Source organism: Camelus ferus, chromosome 8 (assembly GCF_009834535.1).
Source record: "Camelus ferus isolate YT-003-E chromosome 8, BCGSAC_Cfer_1.0, whole genome shotgun sequence".
Taxonomy (NCBI): Eukaryota; Metazoa; Chordata; class Mammalia; order Artiodactyla; family Camelidae; genus Camelus; species Camelus ferus.
In genome coordinates this window covers 42,095,223-42,115,728 of record NC_045703.1, presented here as the reverse complement: position 1 = coordinate 42,115,728, position 20,506 = coordinate 42,095,223, and the positions used below count along the sequence as shown (strand labels likewise).

Here is a 20,506-nt window from a genome sequence, read left to right as displayed (position 1 = left end):
TGTGATGACTTGAAATACTCACAAAATCACTTCACCCAAATTACGAGGAATTACTACAATTCTGCCAATTAAGGCAGATACTCACCTAGAAGAACTAGTTGTCAAGGGGAACAGAAAAGCTTTCCTGTGCTTCCTTAAACAGAACCTTATCCATTTGGTTAGAGTGAGTTTTGAGAAGACCCAATTTAGAGTACACTGCTGAAAGGAGATGAATAATCTGTTAGACTGCATCTGTCAGTTAACTTTGTGCCCTTTAAAAGTTTTTCAAGTTTTAAATAAAGTGACCACAAATTAGCTTCTATGATCTGGTCATTCGGTTATCACTGTTAATCATCTAGTTGTTTTTCTCAGTTAAATGAAGCATGTTTGCACTTAGTTATACCTCAGCTGGAGTTTTCTTGGAAGCTTTATGGTGGAAGAAGGGGTGATAAAAAAGGAAGGGTGAAGTGTTGAGGGGGCAAGTAATGTGACTCACCTGATTTCTTAGTATGACATCAAGTGTAAAAATACCACGTGTGATCTAGACTAGCCACTCTGTGTTTTAATTTCTTATTACCTAAATAGTAACCATTTTAAGGTTACGGTAATATCTTACAGGCAAAAGGACATAACTGAAATTTATTTATGGTATAGAAACTAATTTAAGTGGAGAGATTTAAGCGGAAAGCTTTTATAAAAGTGTGAAAAGGGGAACTGGGCTTTGGTTTTGCTGAAAGAATAGGAGGAAAAATGGTGATACTATTACACCTATGTTATCTCTTTCAAAAAAAGAACTCTAAGAAATTAAACTAGCAACTTAAACAAAAGGATACTGCCAGAAAACAGAAATTCTACCAAACTATGAGACTCAGGAAAAAGGGACTACAAAGAGTTGTGGATAAAATGGGAAGCAGTGATTATTACAAAGACCTACAGAGATTCATTATCTCTCTCCTAACTTTTTCTTTTCCTCCCCAGTGGGTTTCCCAGTGCCTTGCTTCCATGTCTATCATTTTGCAATGATTAAATTTAAAATTTTCACTCCTTTTCTTACATCTATGGGCCATTTGAAGGTAGAAAAGGCCAAGAAGTACACAAGAGCCTCTTGGATGTGTTTTCCATTCCTAAAGGAGTTGACTCATTTGAGGGCAAAGGGAAGAGGAATCAGAGAGATGGTTGCAGAGCTGCATTATAAAATCCTACCACAGCACCTGAACCCGCAGCAGACACTTGCAACAATTATTTTCATTATTAACAAAGAATTAGAAGTTTACAATTTTAACCCTCAATTTCCTTGCCTGCTGCCATAATTTGCCAACAGTTGCAAATTATGAATATCTTGGAAATCAGCCAAAGAAGGACTAGAAAATGAGTTGATACCCAAATCATTCATCATCACCATTTAATATTAGCTATATCGAACATCTTTCACCATAAAGGCATCTAAGTGTTTAACAAAGTAATAATTTTTAAAATGATTCATAGTATATAGTTCACATGTCTACAATGTGTCACACAACTTCCTAAAAATGTCATATACATATATTACCTCACTTAACCTCACAATATATTACTTATTACCATTTTACAAATGATGGACTGAGGCCCATACAAATTAATAATCTTGCTCCAAGTCACATAGTAACTGATAGAGTAAGGATTTAAAACTCACTCAATTTAGTTTTATGGTTGTCTACACCATACTACTACCTCCTTTGGGGTCAGTAGCAATTGAAGTAAATATTCATTAGCCTATTAATTAGATACACAAAAGTAAAATTTGCTATTAAACAAATTAAGTAAGCAAAGCTGCACACATAGTTAATAAGAGTTGTATACCATTGACAAGTCTTGTAACGTATCATAGGCAGATCAGTGCCATTACAGGTATTCAACATATGCGGGCTGATCATTCTTTTAGTGATCCCATATTAGAACAGCAGTTCTTCCTAATACTGACAGCTAACACATGATATGTATCTTCCCCTTTGGGAAAATGGAGATACACAACTTAAAAAGGAAATAATGTAACTACAATTAGAATCAATGTATTTGCTAAAAATGGAAATGAAAGTGTGTTTCTGCAGCTCATAATGTCATTCCAGACAACACAGTAGACTGTCTAAAAGAAAAAGGTATTTAGTCAGAAAAAGATTGTATCTCCTTTCAGTTTCCAAGAAGCTTTCTAACCTACACTATAACCTTGAGAAAAATCACAAGTCATAAGTAGTCTGCGGGTAAAGCATTTAGGAAACTAGTACTAGTTCATGTCAATTTTGTAAAATGAAAAAGGGATTAGATACACTTGAATTTAAAAAAAATACTAAAAAACGAAAAAGTATTATCCAATACTTAATGGAAAACTATGACTATGGAGGAGGGCACAGGGCTACTTATTTCTCTAATCCTTCAGAAGGTACTACCCATCAAAGAGACAAAAGACCCAAGAAAGGACAAACTGCTTAAGAAATGAGTCTATTCACAATTACTGGCTATTACCAGTTTTAAAACAAAAGCACCAAAAACGAGCTAAAGTCTTAAAGCTATGCTTAAATTACAAACACAAATTATGAAATGTATTTTAAGCAGCATCTTTGCATAGATCTTTCTCTTGCAATTTTCCATTAACTGTCCTACATTACGATTAATTTTTCATTAATTGCCCAAAATAAACAGTTAAATGATTAAGATATGCTACCCACTCTAAGGAGCTGCCCTAAAGCAAATTAGGGTTAGGTCTCCTTACCCCTTACCACACTAAAGGTAGTTAATACCTTGATTACTATGTAAGTTAGTTTCATAATATGCCCACCCTCATCTACATCAAAGGAAGGAAATTTTACCTATACTAGTAACTCTATTTTTAAACTTTATGGTCTGATTATGTGTATGTGTACATAATAAACACACACGTATGTATCTCAAAGAATCACTTCATAGGAAAGGATTTTAGAGGTCTAAAAACAGGATTAAGAATAGAAAGTTTAGCATTTGGAAAAAGATTAATTTTAATTACATCCATTCCTCACAGCATACAAGAAAATGAACTTCAAATGGATCACAGATCTAAAAGGAAAAAAAAAAAATTAAAACTATTAAAGTACCAGAAGAAAACATAGCTGAATTCATCTATAACTTGGATGCAGGGAAAACTTTTGTCTGGCCAAAAAAAAATTATATGCAAAATCAAAAGATATGGCAAACTGGGAAAAAATGTATATGTGTATATATATATATATATAAATAGGAAAAAGGGGGGAGGGGGACCAACCTACAACCTACAAGTATTTTAAAAAATGAGAGGAACCAAAAAGCCTACAGAAAAATGGGCAAAAAGACTTGAAGATAATTCAAAAAAAGTTGTAAAACTAGCCCTCAAAATATAAAAATAGACTCCACTCATAGTAAGAAAAATCCAAATTAACCCAACAATGAGATAACATTTTCACCCCACAGAATGTCAAAGTTCAAAAGCTTGAAAATATACTCTGCTGGTGAGGCTGTGGGGAAACAGGGACTCTCATACTGCTGGCAAGAATGCAAAATGGTAGAATAGAGAGTGATTTGGCAACATTTAACAAAACTACATATGTGTACACTCTTCAACCCAGCAATCCTACTTCTAGAAATTTACCCTGTAAGCTTTGTTTCCAACTTTATGAAAGTACACACATACAAGATGATTCACTGCAAGCATTATTTGTGACTGTGAAATATGGGAAACTACCTGTATCCAAGCACAGGAGATTGTTAAGTATATACACTGATAGGGTACAACTATAAAAAAGAATGAAGGCAATCTCTGAACTAAAAGGAAGTGATTTCCAGGAAATACTGTTAGGTGACAAAAGCAAAGTTAACAGCCACCTTTTGTGTAAGAAAGAAGTGGAAATAAGAAAATATATGTATGCTGGGGTATCATTACAAAAAACAAAAAACAAAAAACAAAAAACAAAAAACAAAAAACAAAAAACATCCACCACATGAAGGGTCAATTAGAAAATAAAGGAGCTGGTTACCTACAAGGGTGGGGATAGTAGAATGTAAGGAACATGGAAGACAGTGACACTTCCCGAGGACACCTTCCTGTGTGCTCTGATTTTCAGAAGTAAATTAATCTGCTATATACTTAAAAACAAAAGTAAACCAACGAGGATTGGAGGGGTAAAAATCTAAAATTGATGGCAAACTGGAAAGAATGAATTCAGCTGAAGTTTAAATGAAGAGGAAAAAGAAGAAAGCACAATGTTTGACCTCCCTGCCTCTTTGGTGGGGTAGAGAACAGAATACATATTCTGAAAACATATCTTTCTAATAGGATATTTTTAGTGGCATGGGCAAAGCAATTTTGACACTATTTTAGATGTATTGCAGGAATGAGCAAAAAAAATGTGTTGATGTTGACAGGGACCAGGGTTCAGAACTAGGGTTCTCACTATGGATGGAGGTACAAGTAAATATGGAATGGGGGTGGGTAGGCAAGAAAGAAATCTGTAGGGATAGACTAGAATTTGTAGTATACGCGGAAACTCACAATTTCTAAAATATGTGTATGTGTGGTTATGTGCACACGGCATGTATGTACGCAGGAATATGTGCATGTGTATTTGCACACATTTATATGCATATTGTATATATACACATACACATTTCCTAGCTTGTCTGCTCAAAGAGTCTAGAAACAAAGGTACCTAGCACTCAGATCTTATTCTCTAGTACTATTCCCCACTAACAGAAGCAAGGGATCCTTGGAGAAGTGACTGACTCCAGGGTTTGGAAAGGTAGGAGACGAGCGAAAAAGCAGGGAAGTGCTTACTCACAAAAAAAAGATGATAAGAACGTCACAAAGGCATCCTACATGAAAGCGCTCTCACTTGGCAAATCCAGGGCAATTTGAGCGACAAAATTATTAAGGAAAAAAAATGAATTATAGACCACTAGGGGAAAAAGGGGGGAAACCACTAGTTCATATTAATAATGAATATGTAGGAGAAAAAGGAATATGTAAGAGAAAAGAAAGGGCTCTTGCTTACAATAGAATGTGTCAAGTGGTAAATATGGAGGGAGTGCTGGAGATGGAAAATCGTCCCTTTGAAACCATCAAAGTCAAGACTGATTTAGGCAAGAATTGTCAATGTTTGCCAAACCTGACAACTTGACAGGGGTGAGGGGTGATTTAGACGTGCAGAACAGAATATTTACATGGTCTTAGTGTGTCTCCGCACAGACTGCCTATTGACTGCAAGGGAAAAAAATTAGTAATCATACAGTGGAAAAAAGTTGAACACCAGCTTAACCGGCTGATCAAAATTAACACTATCAATGAGGGGAAGACAGTCATCATGTAGATGCCCTGAGGACACAAAATCACTGATGTAGTGGACTAGCCAGGAATGTATGACCTGAATTTAATCATGAGGAAACATCAAATGACCCAAAATAAGGAACATTCTGGATTAAAAAACAAAGAGAAGAGGAATAGTATTCTTCAAAATTACAAATTTCATAAAAGAAAGAGTAAGGCTTTAAAAATATTCCATATCAAGGGATCAAAGAAATATTGACCACAAGATACAATACCTAATGCTAGACTGGAAAGGAAAAAAGATGGTATAAAAGACATTAGTGGGTCAATTGACAAAAGTGGAATACAAACACTAAAGTATTGTGTTAATAGTGCATTTCCTAACATTGAAAACTATACTGTGGTTATGTAAGAGATTATCCTTATTCTTTAGAAATATATATTGAAGTATTTAAGAGGTAAAGGGACATGATGGATACACGTTACTTTCAAATAGTATAGAAAAAAATATTGTGTATATAAACATAAAGAGAAAACAAATGATAAAACAAATGGAGCCAAATTAATAACAGTCTAATCTGGATCAAGGATATGTAGGTGTTCATTATTCTATTTTTTTTCTTGTAACTTTTCTGTAAGTTTGGTATTATTTCTTGTAAAAGTTCAAAAAGTCAGAAGGCACTTAGGATAAAAGAATAGGAAAGAAAGGAATAGGCACTATGTTGGGGGTGGGATATAAGGAGACAAGGTGGAATGGGAGAAGAGAGATTTACTAGTGGGTTAACTCAACACAGGAAATTATTCCATCAGTTAAAAATCTCTTGACCTTGATTCTATTTCCTCCTAATGACACGTGACTGTATTCCTCAAGTTAGTTTACGGTGTAAAAGCTGGCCGGCAGATCCTAACGCAGACAGAGGCCACTCTAGGACAGTCAAGAGCAAGAGCTCTGGAGTGAGACTGCTTGAGTGTGAATCTCATGAAATTTATGCACTGTACAACCTTGATCAAGTCACTTAACCACTTTCTGTGCCATAATTGCCTCAAAGATCTTTAAAAGTATCTCCATTTTAGTTGTCATAAGAATTAAATTACATAGTAACATCAGAGTGCACAGCTAGTACCTGACATGTTTACTGTTTAACAACAGTATACAGATGGTAGCTACTGTATCATCACTGCTAAGGGAGTTCCTGATGACCTTCTGAAGGGAGAGACGACACAGGGAGAAACTCCAACCACGCATAATCTATTCCTACACAATCTGAATCACAATAAATTTAGCCAGACAAACCTAAATGTGAGTACTCCCTAAGTACAGACAAGACAGAGAAAAATGGGTTGAAGCAGGAAAATGCCTTCAGAGTCAGATGAAACAAACCTGGAATTTTAGGACTTCCACAAAAGTTAATTATGAGGACATCCAGTCAAGTGTGTAGAGAACCCAAGCCGTGGCCTCAGCAGCCCACTGACACTTACTCACTTTTCTTATTTTCACACCTACATGTGAACCTCCACAAACTAAATGAAAGGTAAGGCACTTTAACCACTTTTCTCTATGTGAGTATATAATTATCCACTTTAAAACAGAAACATATTTTTCAGGGGAGGGTATAGCTCAGTGGCAGTGTGCATGTTTAGCATACACAAGGTCATGGGTTCGATCCCCAGTATCTCTGTTAAATAAAAAATAATAATGATAACAAATAAGTAAATATTTCCACTCCCCCCAAAACAAAAGAAAAAGATAAACACATTTAAAAATTTTGTCACTCAAGTCTTTCTTCCCCCCAAGAGTTTTGCTATTTAAATAAACTATATAGCTTTGCAATATTTCTACAATGTATGGTTATGTTCCCCTCAGCGGTTTACTCAGGGGGAAAAAACCCCACCAAACTCTTTCAGCATTATCTTTGACGTGGCAAAAGTGTTAAATACTGGCTATTTCACAAATACGTGGTTGTCTCTTAGCCATGATGTAAGGATAACTGAAAGATTATTCTGTCTATTTAACATTTTAGCAAAAATATTACTATGACCTTGACTAACATAAACAAGCAGCATCTCTACACTAGTTTAACAATAAAAATACCTGTTCCAACAAATGGATCAAACACAATATCATTTTCTTTCACTTTTCCATGGTTGGCCATGATGAATGATAAACCAGCATCCATGCTTGTATTTCCAATAAAGTGTCTCTTTTTGACACTGTATGACTCAATGAGCTCTCTCTGTCCGTCTGCAATCTAGATCAGAGAGATTTTTCAAGTGAGTATAACTGTACAGAACAGATTTAAGATAATCATTCATATAATAAAACCACAGTATCTTGATGATAAGAACTTCTTTCCACTTATAACTGCTTCATAAAAATGTGATTGAGGGAACATAGGGAACTACGTTAAATATCTTGTAATAACTTACAATGGAAAAGAATCTGAAAAAAAATACGTGTATGTACAACTTAATCACTTTGCTACACACCGGAAACTAACACAACATTGAGATCAAATATACTTCAATTAAAAAGAAGTGAAGGCAGTTATGGACAAATACTTTTTATTTCTTAGTGTGTTCCCATCTACTTTTGCTTTCAAAGCAAATCTGAATTGAATTTAAATGCAATTATTCCAGGGGTTGGTGGTGAGTAAACTTTAGCTATCTCTTTGTTTTCTCCTAAATAACAATATTGTGTAACATAAGCCCCAGCTTCCACTTGCCCACTGACTGCCTCGGGGAAGTGGGCAGAACAGCTCTGCAGTAACTTCACTTCTTTATAGGACGGAAAACTAGATCGGAGAGCTCCGCAACTGAGAACCCTGAGCGTCACAGCACTCTGCCTTTTCTCCGCTTTATTAAAAAAGCAGTTCACATTTTCTGACAAGTCTTGTGTTAAGGTTTCCAGGCACACCACCTGCTACCTAGGCCCCATATATAGCAATTCTCTTGTGTTTCATCAGAACCTCCCGAAAAACAAGCAAAACGCATAACCACGTATTTTTACACTGATTTTAATTCATACAGTAGTCCTGACTCTTTAGCTCCTTTAAAGTTTTACATATAAAGAGTCAAATACAGAGGCTAACATTTAGCTTTTAAGGAAACAAATTGAAATAGGTAAAAAAAAAAAAAAAAAAAAAAAACTTACTTACCCATCTACCAAAATAAATATTATGTGGGTTCTCAGGGATGTGATTTGGGTCCAAACCATAATCCTCCAAAACAGAGAATATATGTTGTGGCTTCTTTAAATTCACTTTTCCTTCAAATGGCAGAAATTCAAGTGCCTAAAAAAAAAGTAATCCTAACATCCTACAGTAATTTTAAAGGAAAAATAGTGCTTATATAATAACACCTACCCTTAAGTCTGGTATCAGCATTAAATAAGACAAAACATGACAAGTACTTAATATAGAACATAGTACAAAAGAATCACTTAGTAGACTATTATATACTAACAATGGCTAGAACTACATTAATCCCATAGGTTTTTGGTTTTTGCTAAATTCACTTACATCTATTCGTTTGACTTTTTCTTCTTGTGTCAATGTTTTATTAAATGTGTGAATCTTTATTTTATATGTAGAATCTGAATGTAGAAATGGAACCTAAAACAAAAGCAGATAAATTCTTTAAGCTTAGTAATTCTACAGTATCTACAGATATGCTTATATAAAACCACATTTCACTACGCACCATCTTCTCCACAGGGTAGTTTTTAAGAGAACTGTACAGCTCCTCTGGAGATTTTCCATGACCCCATAGTTCAAATATAGATCTAGGGAATAAATGGTTGGTACCAACCTCAGTAAAGAAATTAGTTCATACAGTGAGTAATATGTAACAATTATTTCACTGGTTCTTTATGCTTGCTTCACTAAAACAATTTTATTGCCTAGGTTTTCTAAGCTATAAATGAGAAATATGTATCCTAGAAACAAGTATAGCTTAAGTTTAAATTACAAATAAAAGCTGAACTTTACATAGGAGTGAAATTTATCGTAAGTCAAGATTTTTCAAAGTTTTCATCTTATTTTTATACTGGAACACAAATGATGTGGTGGAATCAATTATTTTAGTGAAACAGGTATAGAGCTGCAAGAAATTCTATTTTTCCCAAGGTATTCTGCATAAAACAAAAGGAAAAGTCACCAGATAAAAATGTTGCTATTATTATTTAACCGTTATTTAATAACATTTATTAATAGTTACTTTTATAACTATTACAAAAGCAAAATTCTTATTATGAAAAAATCTCAAGCTTTCATCTATTTCAAGGGACACAAAAAATTAGGCAATGTTTCATTACAGTCAATTAAACAATTCTTAGAATTAGTACTAGGACTCGATCTATATATGAGCACAGTTTTACACATCTAAATTCAACAACTTTATAATTGTAAACAATGCTGCCATTAGGATTAAGGATATTATCTCTGAAAATGAATTCCTTTCCCTTGTATTGAATTTATAGAAAAGGGGCCTCTACATTTATACTGCTCAGTTAAGTAAGAGCTAACACTTAATGTAACTCCAAGTACCAGGGACTGTTTTAAGGCCACTTATATTTTTAATTCACTTATTCTCCTCATAGGAATCCTATAAAGCAGCTGATAGTATCATCATCCTTGAGGAAACTGAGGCAGAAGGAGTAAATAATTCTCTCAGGTCATACAGCCGTCGGTGGAGATAGGATTCAAGCCTTATCCATCTGACTCCAGAATCCACGCACTGCTTCTCAGAGATGAAAATGCAAAGACAGGAATGCCAGGGCACTCAGGAAAGGCACAGACAATTCCATAAATCACTAATTATCCCTAACTATTATGCAGTAGTAACACAGGAACTAATGCTTACAGTGATAACCCAGAATCAGTGAACATATCCTCTTTTTCAGGAAGTGCTTATACAATATATTAACAAATTTATATTTAAATGGTCAAAATAAAAATATTAGACATATAACATCATAAGCTTCAGTTATAATTGGAACATAAGAGTAATACCTTTAATGATTTAGATTTTCAGAGTATACAGTTTTCATATATATGACTACACTTTTATGATCCCTGTTTTAGAGATTATAAAGTTTGTATGGATTGCCACATTTCTCATGGGTGCTATATAAATAAGAATAGATGTCAACTTATTAATATGTCAGTGATGATCTAAAATATTTCACTAACTATAGCAGTAATAATGAAAACTATCTGACAAATAAAAATGCTTTTAAGAAACTACCCTCTGCGGGAAGGAGGGTGGTAGAATTGGGAAAGGTACACAGGGAGAACTGCTGGTTTCTGTAATAGCTTATTTCTTAAAAAAAAAAAAAAAAGCTGTGGCAAATATCTTAAAATGTTGAGATCTAACAAGGTAGGTATGTGGGTCTTTGATATACTTTTTGATCTTTATGATATGCTCAAAATAGTCCATGCTAAAAATAAGTTTAAACAAAATCAATTTTCAACCCCTATTCTACCACAAAAAAAAAAAACAAAACAAAACCTGAATTTAAGTCAGTTTTGAATATACACTTCTAAAAGTCTATTTTCAGTTCCAGAACAGTTAATGCTACAATCAGGATTGTGAATTTTATCCTCTGTAAATGAATCCCCCCTTTTCTATTAAATTTATAGAGAAAAGGACTCCCAGCAATATACTCTACTGAGTGGCCACTTGAGGTATAACCTCAGCTACACAAAATATACAGAGAATAAAAAGCAGCCAAGAAAATTATTAATAATGTTATACAATTATTAGGCAAATATTCATTGTACCAATACTCAAACATATGCATCCGAAGACATGAGCTTTGAAAGAAGTGTACAAGTTCTGGTTCTCAAGTAGTTATTTTAAAGCCTTATCTTTGGAATTCAAACACCTCTTAGAGGCATACATTTTAATATGCTAATGTACAGCTATGATTATTTAAAGGATACACTTTTAGTTCTGTTTCCATTTTCCAGTCACTTTTATTGAATAAGACCCATTAACCAGCTTCAGTTAAAGAGATTAGATTTAGCATTGCAATTAGTTTTCAATAGGACAAATTTAATAACAGGGTTGAAGTCTATTCAATAACAAAGCAATTACATATCATGCTATAAATCACTGCTAACCATGTTAATAAAACTAGATATATGTAAATTTTTATTTGCACTACATTATTAAATATAATTTCTAAGCAAAAGGAAATTTTCAGAAATCTGCCAAAATGGTCAAGAGGGAAGAAAAAGCAACTCAAGGATAACATAAGTTGTTTAATTTTAAGATGCTAATTGAAAATTCAGTTTAATTTTCAAACCCAAAAATAGAATTTTCCAATAATGAAAAAACAAATTAAAAAAAGGAAAAAACAACATTACCAATGATAAAATCTAGAAAAGACTCAGGTAGGATAAACAATAATGACATCACTGTATTAATCCTTATCAAGATATGATAATATGAATTCCTCTAACAAATAAAACAGTAAAGCATATTTCATGGTAGTCTTCATTTTCTTTTTGTCACTTACACTTCACAAATCTGTTCATCCAACTAAAAACCACCTTTAAGAAAAACATTTTTAGGTTTTCCAATACTTTGGTTATAATTAAATGTGACATTTATCCTATGTAATAACATAGCATTTACATCTTATGCCATATGCTTGCTTAATATAGAAGTTAAAAAAAATTACTCTAAAACAAATGTTTCTGCATTTCACCACTGAGATTTCTTCATCCTCAGGTTCAGCAGACAAATCTCCTCTGTTCGCCCACTACCATCCAGTGGCAAATACATGTAACTACAAGCTAAACTGAGTACCCCACAACAATCAATTCATCCCTTCTACTGCTGCCAATACAGCAAAAAGTAGGACAGAGTAGTTATGAGAAATACAGTGTACACTCATGCAGGAGAACACTAAGTTTCTCTTACTTGGCACACACTGTTCGTTTCATTAAGTTCCTGGCAATATCTTCAGAGGGAATGCTAAGAATCCAAAAAGGAGACTGAAAGAAACAAGAATATACAACTTAGTGAGCGGTTTTATGGCCTCATGTGCTTTCATTTAAGAAATCAATAAGGAGAGATTGCTATTTGCTACTTTTATGTAAGAATACCTGAACTGACTCTAACCAAAAAAAACCTGCTCCAATAGTAAAAAAAGTAAATTATTTTAATCAGTAACCTGTTAGGATAATACAGTACAATGTCAGAACACTTTTATAAGTGACTGTATAAACAAAAATACCAGCAAAATTAAAGTTATTTAAACTTAAGGTTAAATTTGTATCTGCTCTTATGTAGTCTGACCAAATGAATTAACGCAAATCATAATCTCAGAATTTTTTTTACTGTTGTTAATAATTTCTTATAACACACCTATTTTATCTTTAACTACTAAGTAATGTATTTCTTTGAAAGATCCCTTTTTTTCTAGGTAGCTGCGGTCACCTGAAGGGTGGGAGAGGGTATCTTTGTGATGGAAAATTATAGAGTATATTATTAAGTTACCACTTATTTTTATTATTTTATCTAAGGAAAAAAGTTCCAAGTGCATCAGGGGTATTTCAATACTCAAGATTATAGGCACTTTTAAGCTCCACCCAGATAGATATTCCCTTGCCAGAAAACAGCAAAATGCAGCAAGACTGTAACCTCAGTCATCACCCTCACCCAATTGTATCTACACTCTCCCTCTTTTCCTCTTCCCCCAATACGTGAAAGTCATCAGAAGAGTAAGTCCAACACGAGGGGTCTTTCAACTTAAGTTCTCTCATCTTTTGCAAGAAATCCTCCCTGCAACACCTAGTCTTTATTCCCATATTTATACTACCCTACAGAAAAATTCAAAACAATCCAAAAAGGAAAAAAGATGGTCATCTTAGTATTATTTTTATCAGGGAAAATCTAAAAGCAACCTGAATGAAATGAAATAATTAAATTACTGTAGAGCTAATAGATGGAAAATATTGTGATAAAGGCTGTGTACTAACACATGCCTGTATTAAAGCTATCAAATGAAAAATGCAGTTGTTCATTAATAGCATTACAACTGAGGGAAAAAAGTATATGAAAAAGGACTAGAAGGCAGTGTCCCCAAATTATAAGTCATGTCAAGGGAGAAGAATTGTGAATGATTTTTTTCTTTTCTATTTCCCAAACTTTTCTAATATACACTGATAAACTGTCAATAACAAAATACAAAGCTTATAAACTCACAATCTCACACATGCACGATTTCACAGTTTAAAATAAGTACGAATACAAGCCTGAAATTCAGTTACATTATAATTATACCTCATCAATAGAAGACAGACTCTTTTTTAATGACAAGACAGATACAAATTATGGTATAACTGTCAAATTAAAATTTAAAAATAAGTGAATACTGAAAATAAAGCTAACTTTCCAAAATAAAAATTTTTCCAAAATATCCTTTTTACTCAATTGCCCCTAGAAACAGACAAGAGTAACCATAAAAATATAAATTTAAGATTTTAAGTTCTTCTCTTCAAATCCAAGGTTCTATGCATAAGGATACTACATATAGTCTAATGAAAAATAGACATTCAACTTACCTTTCCATAAGTTTCCTGACTACTGGTGAACTGACCTCCGAAAAGTGAAAGCAAAGACTTTATTTCCTATATGAAAAATATTAGAGAGAGAATACAGTTTAATATGGGGTCTTTAAATCTACTGAGATATAGTTATAATACAATAAAAAAGAAAAAGAGTGGGTTGGCTGTCTACCTAAGGCATTTAAATGTTGATACCAGACAAATCACAACTCTGGGTTATGAAAAAAATTTACAGTAACAACCATAGTAAGTAATTTCTGAGAAATTTTTGATTAAAAAAAAAAAAAGAGTTGCCAAAAGACTGAGAAAATGCCCTGATTTTGAAAAGGAAAAAGCAGATTACAAAAACTATAAGTTAGTAAATCTGATAATGGATCAGTAAAAATAAAATAATCAGATGATTTGAAAATGTTCAGAAAAGAAATTAACACGTTAGTAATGATGCTTAAGATTCTTGTTTCTGCCCTTTGAATATTAATATCATAAACATTTTCCTCCTTGGCATCAGAATTGCACATTTTTCAGCAGGAAACAATATACTTTATGTCAGACATTTAGTTGGTTTTCAATTTTAGCAGTTTAAAATAAGGCTAAATACCCATTTTCATAAATATATGGCTTTTTCCATATTTTAGATTGTTTCTTTAGGATACAGATGCAGTAAGTAGTATTACTATATCCAGGGATGTGAAAATTTTTTTAGCTCCTTAAAGTATATATGGCCAAAATACTTTCTTAAAGGACCATCCTAAATTATAATACAAGGGTATCAATTTGCCTTCCCTACTGCTCAGCTAAATGTTGTACAGTTTTTGTTAAATAGATGAAAAAATGGCACTTTTACTTTGGCTTTGATTACTAGCACAGGAAATCATTCTTAATATATTTGTTTACAAGCTGCATTTGGAACCATTCTTCTTCTAAAACTAAAATCATTAGCGATGTGTTAATTGATTAAAAGAAGACCAATAATAGAATTTTGCCAAATGTCAGGCAAGAGTGAAGAGGGTCCCTTTATAGATTAAATCTGCTGTCTTGCCCAGTTAATCAGATGAATAAACATATGTTGCATTAAAAATAAGAAAAGTGGGTAACTAGGAAGTATCACCATGGATTCATTAAGCACAAGTTACAGTAAGTTAAACTCCTTTCTGGATAAATTTACAGAACTAGAAAGAGAACACGACAGCTACTTTAAAAACATCAGGCATACAAAGTTGAAATCTGTTCAAATAGCATTATACTCTATGAAGTAATCACTCTGTATTGATAAACACAAGATGACTATACAAATTTTATGATTTATACTACTAACAAATTTTGTCTCTTCAAATAATATAAAGCAGGTAGAACGCCACTCCTGTGTAGGTCTCACAGAAGAGGAAACCTAATGAGGGGTTAGTGTCCACATCGCAGGGTGCCTACAATCTCCTTTCCTCCCAACCAGGGGAAGAAGCCTTAACACTCAATCCATCATGAGCCACAGCCACCATGAGAGAAAGTATACTCAGACCATGAAGTCCTCCAGCTCAAGAACAAGAAGAATGGGAGGCTGGAGCAACTGGAGCTTTTTCTGTCTTTCCTTTTGTCTACGCAACACATGTTCTTTTAATCCCTGGTATTAGAAGGTGCTGAATTCAGTTGAACCATGTGAACAGACCTAGAATCAGTATAGACTATCAGTAAATCACTGAAGGTAGTCCAAAAGTCACTTTGCAACCTGAGTGACAAAAATTTGAATAGGAAGCATCACTGGACCTCAAAGTCAGACCACACAACTACATGGCTTTATATAAGACATATACCCTTTACATGTCCTCCAACTCTCAGTTCCTTCATCTGTAAAAACAGGAATCAGCTACCTCACAAGGGAAGGAGATCTGTAAAGAGAGGAGCAAAGAACCTAGGCTGTTATTGAAGGAATCAAGATGACGATGACCACAACAGTGGGCTTGAAGTCCAGTGACTCAAGAAATCAAGACTGACAAAGTTATAATACTCAAAAGAAAAAATGAAGTTATAGATTAAGTTACTCAGCCTAGAATGATTACTGTTCATGCTGTATCAAAGCATATTATGAAATCAGCTTTACGTTTAAAACATGAAAGTTTGCTGCTCTTGGAATACACTGTTAAAAATCACGAACAGATAAAAACACAAAAGTGCTAAGAGTTTAAAAAAAAAAAAAGTGAAGTATTAGAAGTTTTATGGAATAGCATTAGCTTCACTACCCAAAATCTAAGCAATGACTTAAAAGTGAAAATAAATATGGTAACCCAAGTTTCAAATTCAAAAACAAAACACATATTAAACTGCATCAACCTACTTGGGAAAAGCAAAACACAAGATTTTTACTCATCATATAGCAAATTCACTTTCCAGTTGAGAATCTTTCACATTAAGAACAAAAGAATTTGTATTAGACATTAGGTATAAAAATATGGCATAATCTGGGGCATACCTGATGCATTAATTCACATGAGCTTTTCAGTTCTTTTAGCCACTAACTTTTTCATCCATTTTGTCTTCTTCAGAACCAGCAATAAAACCCAGGTGTCTGAACTTTACTTTTAGTACAGGCACCTTTAAGGCAGCTGCAAGCTAAAACTGGTGCTGATTAACCACACAGAGGTAAAGACCACACTTGCATTCTTAATCTCTCATTTTAAATCATAAAGGCAGCTACTCATTACAGCTTTCCCGCCTAGCAGTTTTAATACAATAGATGGGTCCAAAAGTGTAGACTCCTTTTAATAGCCTTCCTCGAAGGGATCCTACTTCACTCAATTCAATATTTATTAAAACAACTAATATGTGCAAGGCAATGAGCTATGTAAAGACAGATACATATTTATCCTGAGGGAGCTTAAGGTCTAGTAGAACTAACATAACATTTAACCTAGTAACTGAACGTAAGGTGTAAAATAGTGAGTACTACTAAAGAAGCCAGGAAGTATTACACTAGAGTACAAAGGAAGATAAAGATTTCTTCAGTTTTAGAAGAAAAGTTTCAAGGAAACTCATTTAAGTCCTGAAACACAGAGAAAATCTGTACAGAAAGAGGACTTTTACTTCCAGCAAATGTGGTAATTCAGATTAAGCCTACAGTTGAGAAGAATGAGAAAAACCTGACTCCTGCCTAAAGGCATAAAAAGATAACAAGAATTTCTAAACCATGATCCAGAGAGGTTGGAAATTTCAAGGTGCAGCCACTCTCTCTCTGGGACATTTACCAATTCTAAAAGGAGCTGTGAGAGCGGATAGCCCTTTGACAGCTTAAAGCAGCCAGAAGAACAAAAATGGAGGCCACCCATGGGAAGGAAAGGAAGTTTAATAAACCACCCAGTTTAGATTGGGATCCCCCAAAGCTACACACACTAGCAGTGTGTGCGAATCAGCACAGAAACAGAACTTAATGCCCAGAGATGAGATCATGTGATCCTAGATTGTCAATGCTCCTATCTTCCTCAAGAGGATTTACGTCATCCTAGCCCTCATTTATTTTTTCAAATGAATTTTCAAATATATCTGGCATATATTTAAAAAACACCCAGCACATATATATATAAAAAAAAAACAAGACAAAAAATACACAAAAGAAACAGACACGTCGGACCTCTTTTATCAGTCACATACGTTAACAGTGGTTTCTATGCTGAACGGGACAAAAGACAAAATTAAAAGTTTTGGCAGAGGATAAAAAACTAAAAAAGGAAATTCCACATTTGAAAAAGAATCAAGTAAAAATATAAACCTAAAATAAATATGTGGGTAAATCTAAATGAATACTGACTGTATAAAATCAGTAGATTGAAGAGTGGGGTAGAAAAGACCCAAGGGAGAGGGGCATCATTCAGGGAATGATGGAGAGCCAATTTGGGCTGCACGGTGTGTTGGGGGAAGGGGTGGGAGGGCACAGAGGACAGAACCATGGAATGGTGGGCCTTGAATGCCAGACAAAAGAGTTTCAGCCTTGGGGCAATGGAGACATAAAATAGAACTGAACTTTTGGGCAGTTACGCGGGAAAGACATTAACTATGAAGAGTTTAAGTGACTGAAGAATTTAAGTAGGAAGAAATAGGTAAAATCACTAAGTACTAGGGATGCTATTTTTAAGACTGCAGCCTAACCGCTCCATTCTCATTGCATTGCCTGACTATAGCACTGGCCCTCCTTGTGGTATGCTTTCTCAGGTACTCCAGAATTAGCTTTCTAAAACGCAAACGATTGCTAGTCACTTCTTGATTAAAAAAAAAAAAAAAAAAGTCACTTCCTGACAAAAAAAAGGAAAAAAAGTCAATGGCTCTCCATTAAATCTAAAATAAAATCCAAATTCCTTCCAATGGTTTCAAAACACTCCAAGATTTAGATCCTACCCACCTCTCTAGCCTCACTGCCCAATACTTCATCCTCTTACCCCACACATCCCACACCCCAAACCACCATAATCCACCATCCCTCTGTGCCTTTACACTTTCTTTTGTTTCTCACTGATGCGGGCTTTCCAGTCCTCTTCATCCCCAGAATATCTCCTTTATCTACTAAGATCTAATTAAAATATTACTTCCTCTGTGAAACTTTATGCCCTCGCACCCCATCTTGCCCATGCACCCATCCAGCGAAACATTAGTCCTGAGTCAATGCCTCAATCTTCCTTCAAAACTCCTAAGGCCAGTGAGTTGAGCACAACTGAAGAAAATCACAGAATCTTGGCACAATTACAAATACATAACCTTCACTCTCAGCTGGGTTTTCAGCATTCCTCTAACAATTTTCTTCTCAGTTGTTTAGCTTGTCTGCTCCTTCTTTTGCTCTCAATGATTACTTCAAATTTTACTATTTTTCTTGATTTCTCCACTCAACCGCTTGGCCCCCCATCTCTCAAGAAATAACCTGGACTCATTCATTACCTAGAAAACAGGCTTTGGGGCAGCTACCCACACCCATCATCACTCCTCTGCCCACGCTCCCCTTCTATTAAAGGCCCACACCTCCCACTGTATACTTATATCCATTTTCCCCTTCCCTTCAGCCTACAAACATGCCATTTCTCCAAAAGGGATGGGGATTCTCTCTCGACTCTAGGTCCCCCTCAAACTGTTAACCAATTTCTTACTTTCCCTTCTTATGTTAAAAACAGTCTATTTACCCTTCCTCATTGTCCAGCAACCTGGCTTCTCCCCATACAACTGCACAACAGCTCTAGCAAAATCCTAAAACTACCCTCTTGATTTTCCATGGTCTCCCACACTTCCTATTCTGGCACTTACCTATCTTGTGTCCTCCTTTTCTCACTTCCCCTTAATACTCCTAACTCCTCATTCCTCTCAAATCCATCCTCCGTATTGCTGCCAAAGTGATTAAAAAGAAAAAACAATCTGATTGTGTCAGTTCCTCAAAATTCTTCAGTGAAGTCCCCTTCCAAGTCCCAGAGTACTTAAGGCTTTGCATTTCTGAACCCTACCCTCCTCTCCTGCTCTCTTGTCATTCTTTGCTATATATTTTGGAATCCAGTAATAATGACTGGCTTGTAATTCTAATTTACTTATGTCTCTCCTTGGCCTGGCTAATTCCTACTCATACCCTCCTGGAAGCCATCCTAATGGCCAACATCCCCCACCCCTCAGGTGGATGAGATCTCTTGTATAAGCTCTGATATTTCCCTGCGTATCTATCACTGCACTTAGCAACGTTATTTCATAATACTATGTTTATGCATCTGCTCACCCCTTAACCTAAACAGTAAACTTATATCCCCAGCGTCCATCACATTCTATTACAGGTACTCTGAAAATGTTTCTTGAATGAATAAACATTTTCCCCAACTTCTCCATCATCTAACCCTACTACCCACCACTGCCACCACCACTACTCCCACCCCCACGAAACCTGACCCGCACGTTCGGCACTTAAAACGCTACCCAGAGCAGTTGTCTGTCGTCTCTATTCTCCATTAGAAGAAGCGCACCTGGAGGGAGAGGGCCGGCCATATTCACCTGCCTAACTCCAGTACCTGGCACAAGGGCAGAGGAATGAATGAAAATGCTTAGCAGCTGAGAGAGGCTGTCTGGGACTTCTCTCAAACACCCTCCGCCGAGCCTGGACCCGTCCCAGGGGCCGAGGGATTGGGATAACGCGTGATGTTCCCGACAGCACAGATCCCCAGTCCCTGCGTGCTGAGCTTGCGCAGGTCGCCTCCAGCCGCATACCAACCCCACCGCGCCGTCCTCTCCCGCCGAAAGCGGGGGAGGGTCCTGCGGACTCACCGGCAGACGGAACTCCAGGTGCTCCTGTGCCATGAGCAGCAGATACCTGTTCAGAGAGCTCGGCAGCGCCATGGTATCCGCCCACAGTGCGCCTGCGCGGCCCGGGGTGTCTCACCCTCCTTCTTCCCCCACGGACCGTTTCCGCTGAGGCAGCGCCGGAGGGGACGGAAGCGGAAGCGGGGGGAGTCCGACGCTATTCTGAGGTTGGGTCCTCGCTTGCAGGGTTTGAACCTCGCCGCTCCAGGAGAGACTGCCTCGGCTGCCAGGTACCTTCTGGTTGAGTCTCTTGTGTACCGGGAGCTGGTGTAAGGGGCTGCGTTGTGTTCAAGGGCAGGTTGCTATGAGACAGCGTAGTTCCTAATGGTCCTCCTCCTGGCGT

At 35.7% G+C, this 20,506-nt stretch overlaps 1 protein-coding gene across 6 annotated transcripts in view; it reads right to left on the bottom strand.

Annotated features, from left to right (window-relative positions):
* Nucleotides 1-20,255, bottom strand: part of TRMT11 (tRNA methyltransferase 11 homolog) — a 50,492-nt gene extending 30,237 nt beyond the window's left edge. For 3 of the 6 annotated variants that reach the window (XR_004321977.1, XR_004321978.1, XM_006189581.3), the window contains exons 1-7: nt 20,128-20,255; nt 13,858-13,923; nt 12,212-12,285; nt 8,984-9,065; nt 8,803-8,895; nt 8,440-8,574; nt 7,377-7,533 (exon numbers count right to left, since the gene is read on the bottom strand). Coding sequence is in view for 4 of the 6 variants with exons in the window: in XM_006189581.3 (XP_006189643.1) it covers nt 7,377-7,533; nt 8,440-8,574; nt 8,803-8,895; nt 8,984-9,065; nt 12,212-12,285; nt 13,858-13,923; nt 20,128-20,199 (679 nt within the window). In the remaining 2 variants the exon portion in view is untranslated. Of the gene's footprint in view, nt 1-7,376; nt 7,534-8,439; nt 8,575-8,802; nt 8,896-8,983; nt 9,066-12,211; nt 12,286-13,857; nt 13,924-15,665; nt 15,741-20,127 lie in introns of all 6 variants that reach the window. The other 3 variants (XM_032484835.1, XM_032484834.1, XM_032484836.1) reach the window with 3 other exon arrangements.
* Between the last annotated feature and the right edge of the window lie 251 nt (nt 20,256-20,506).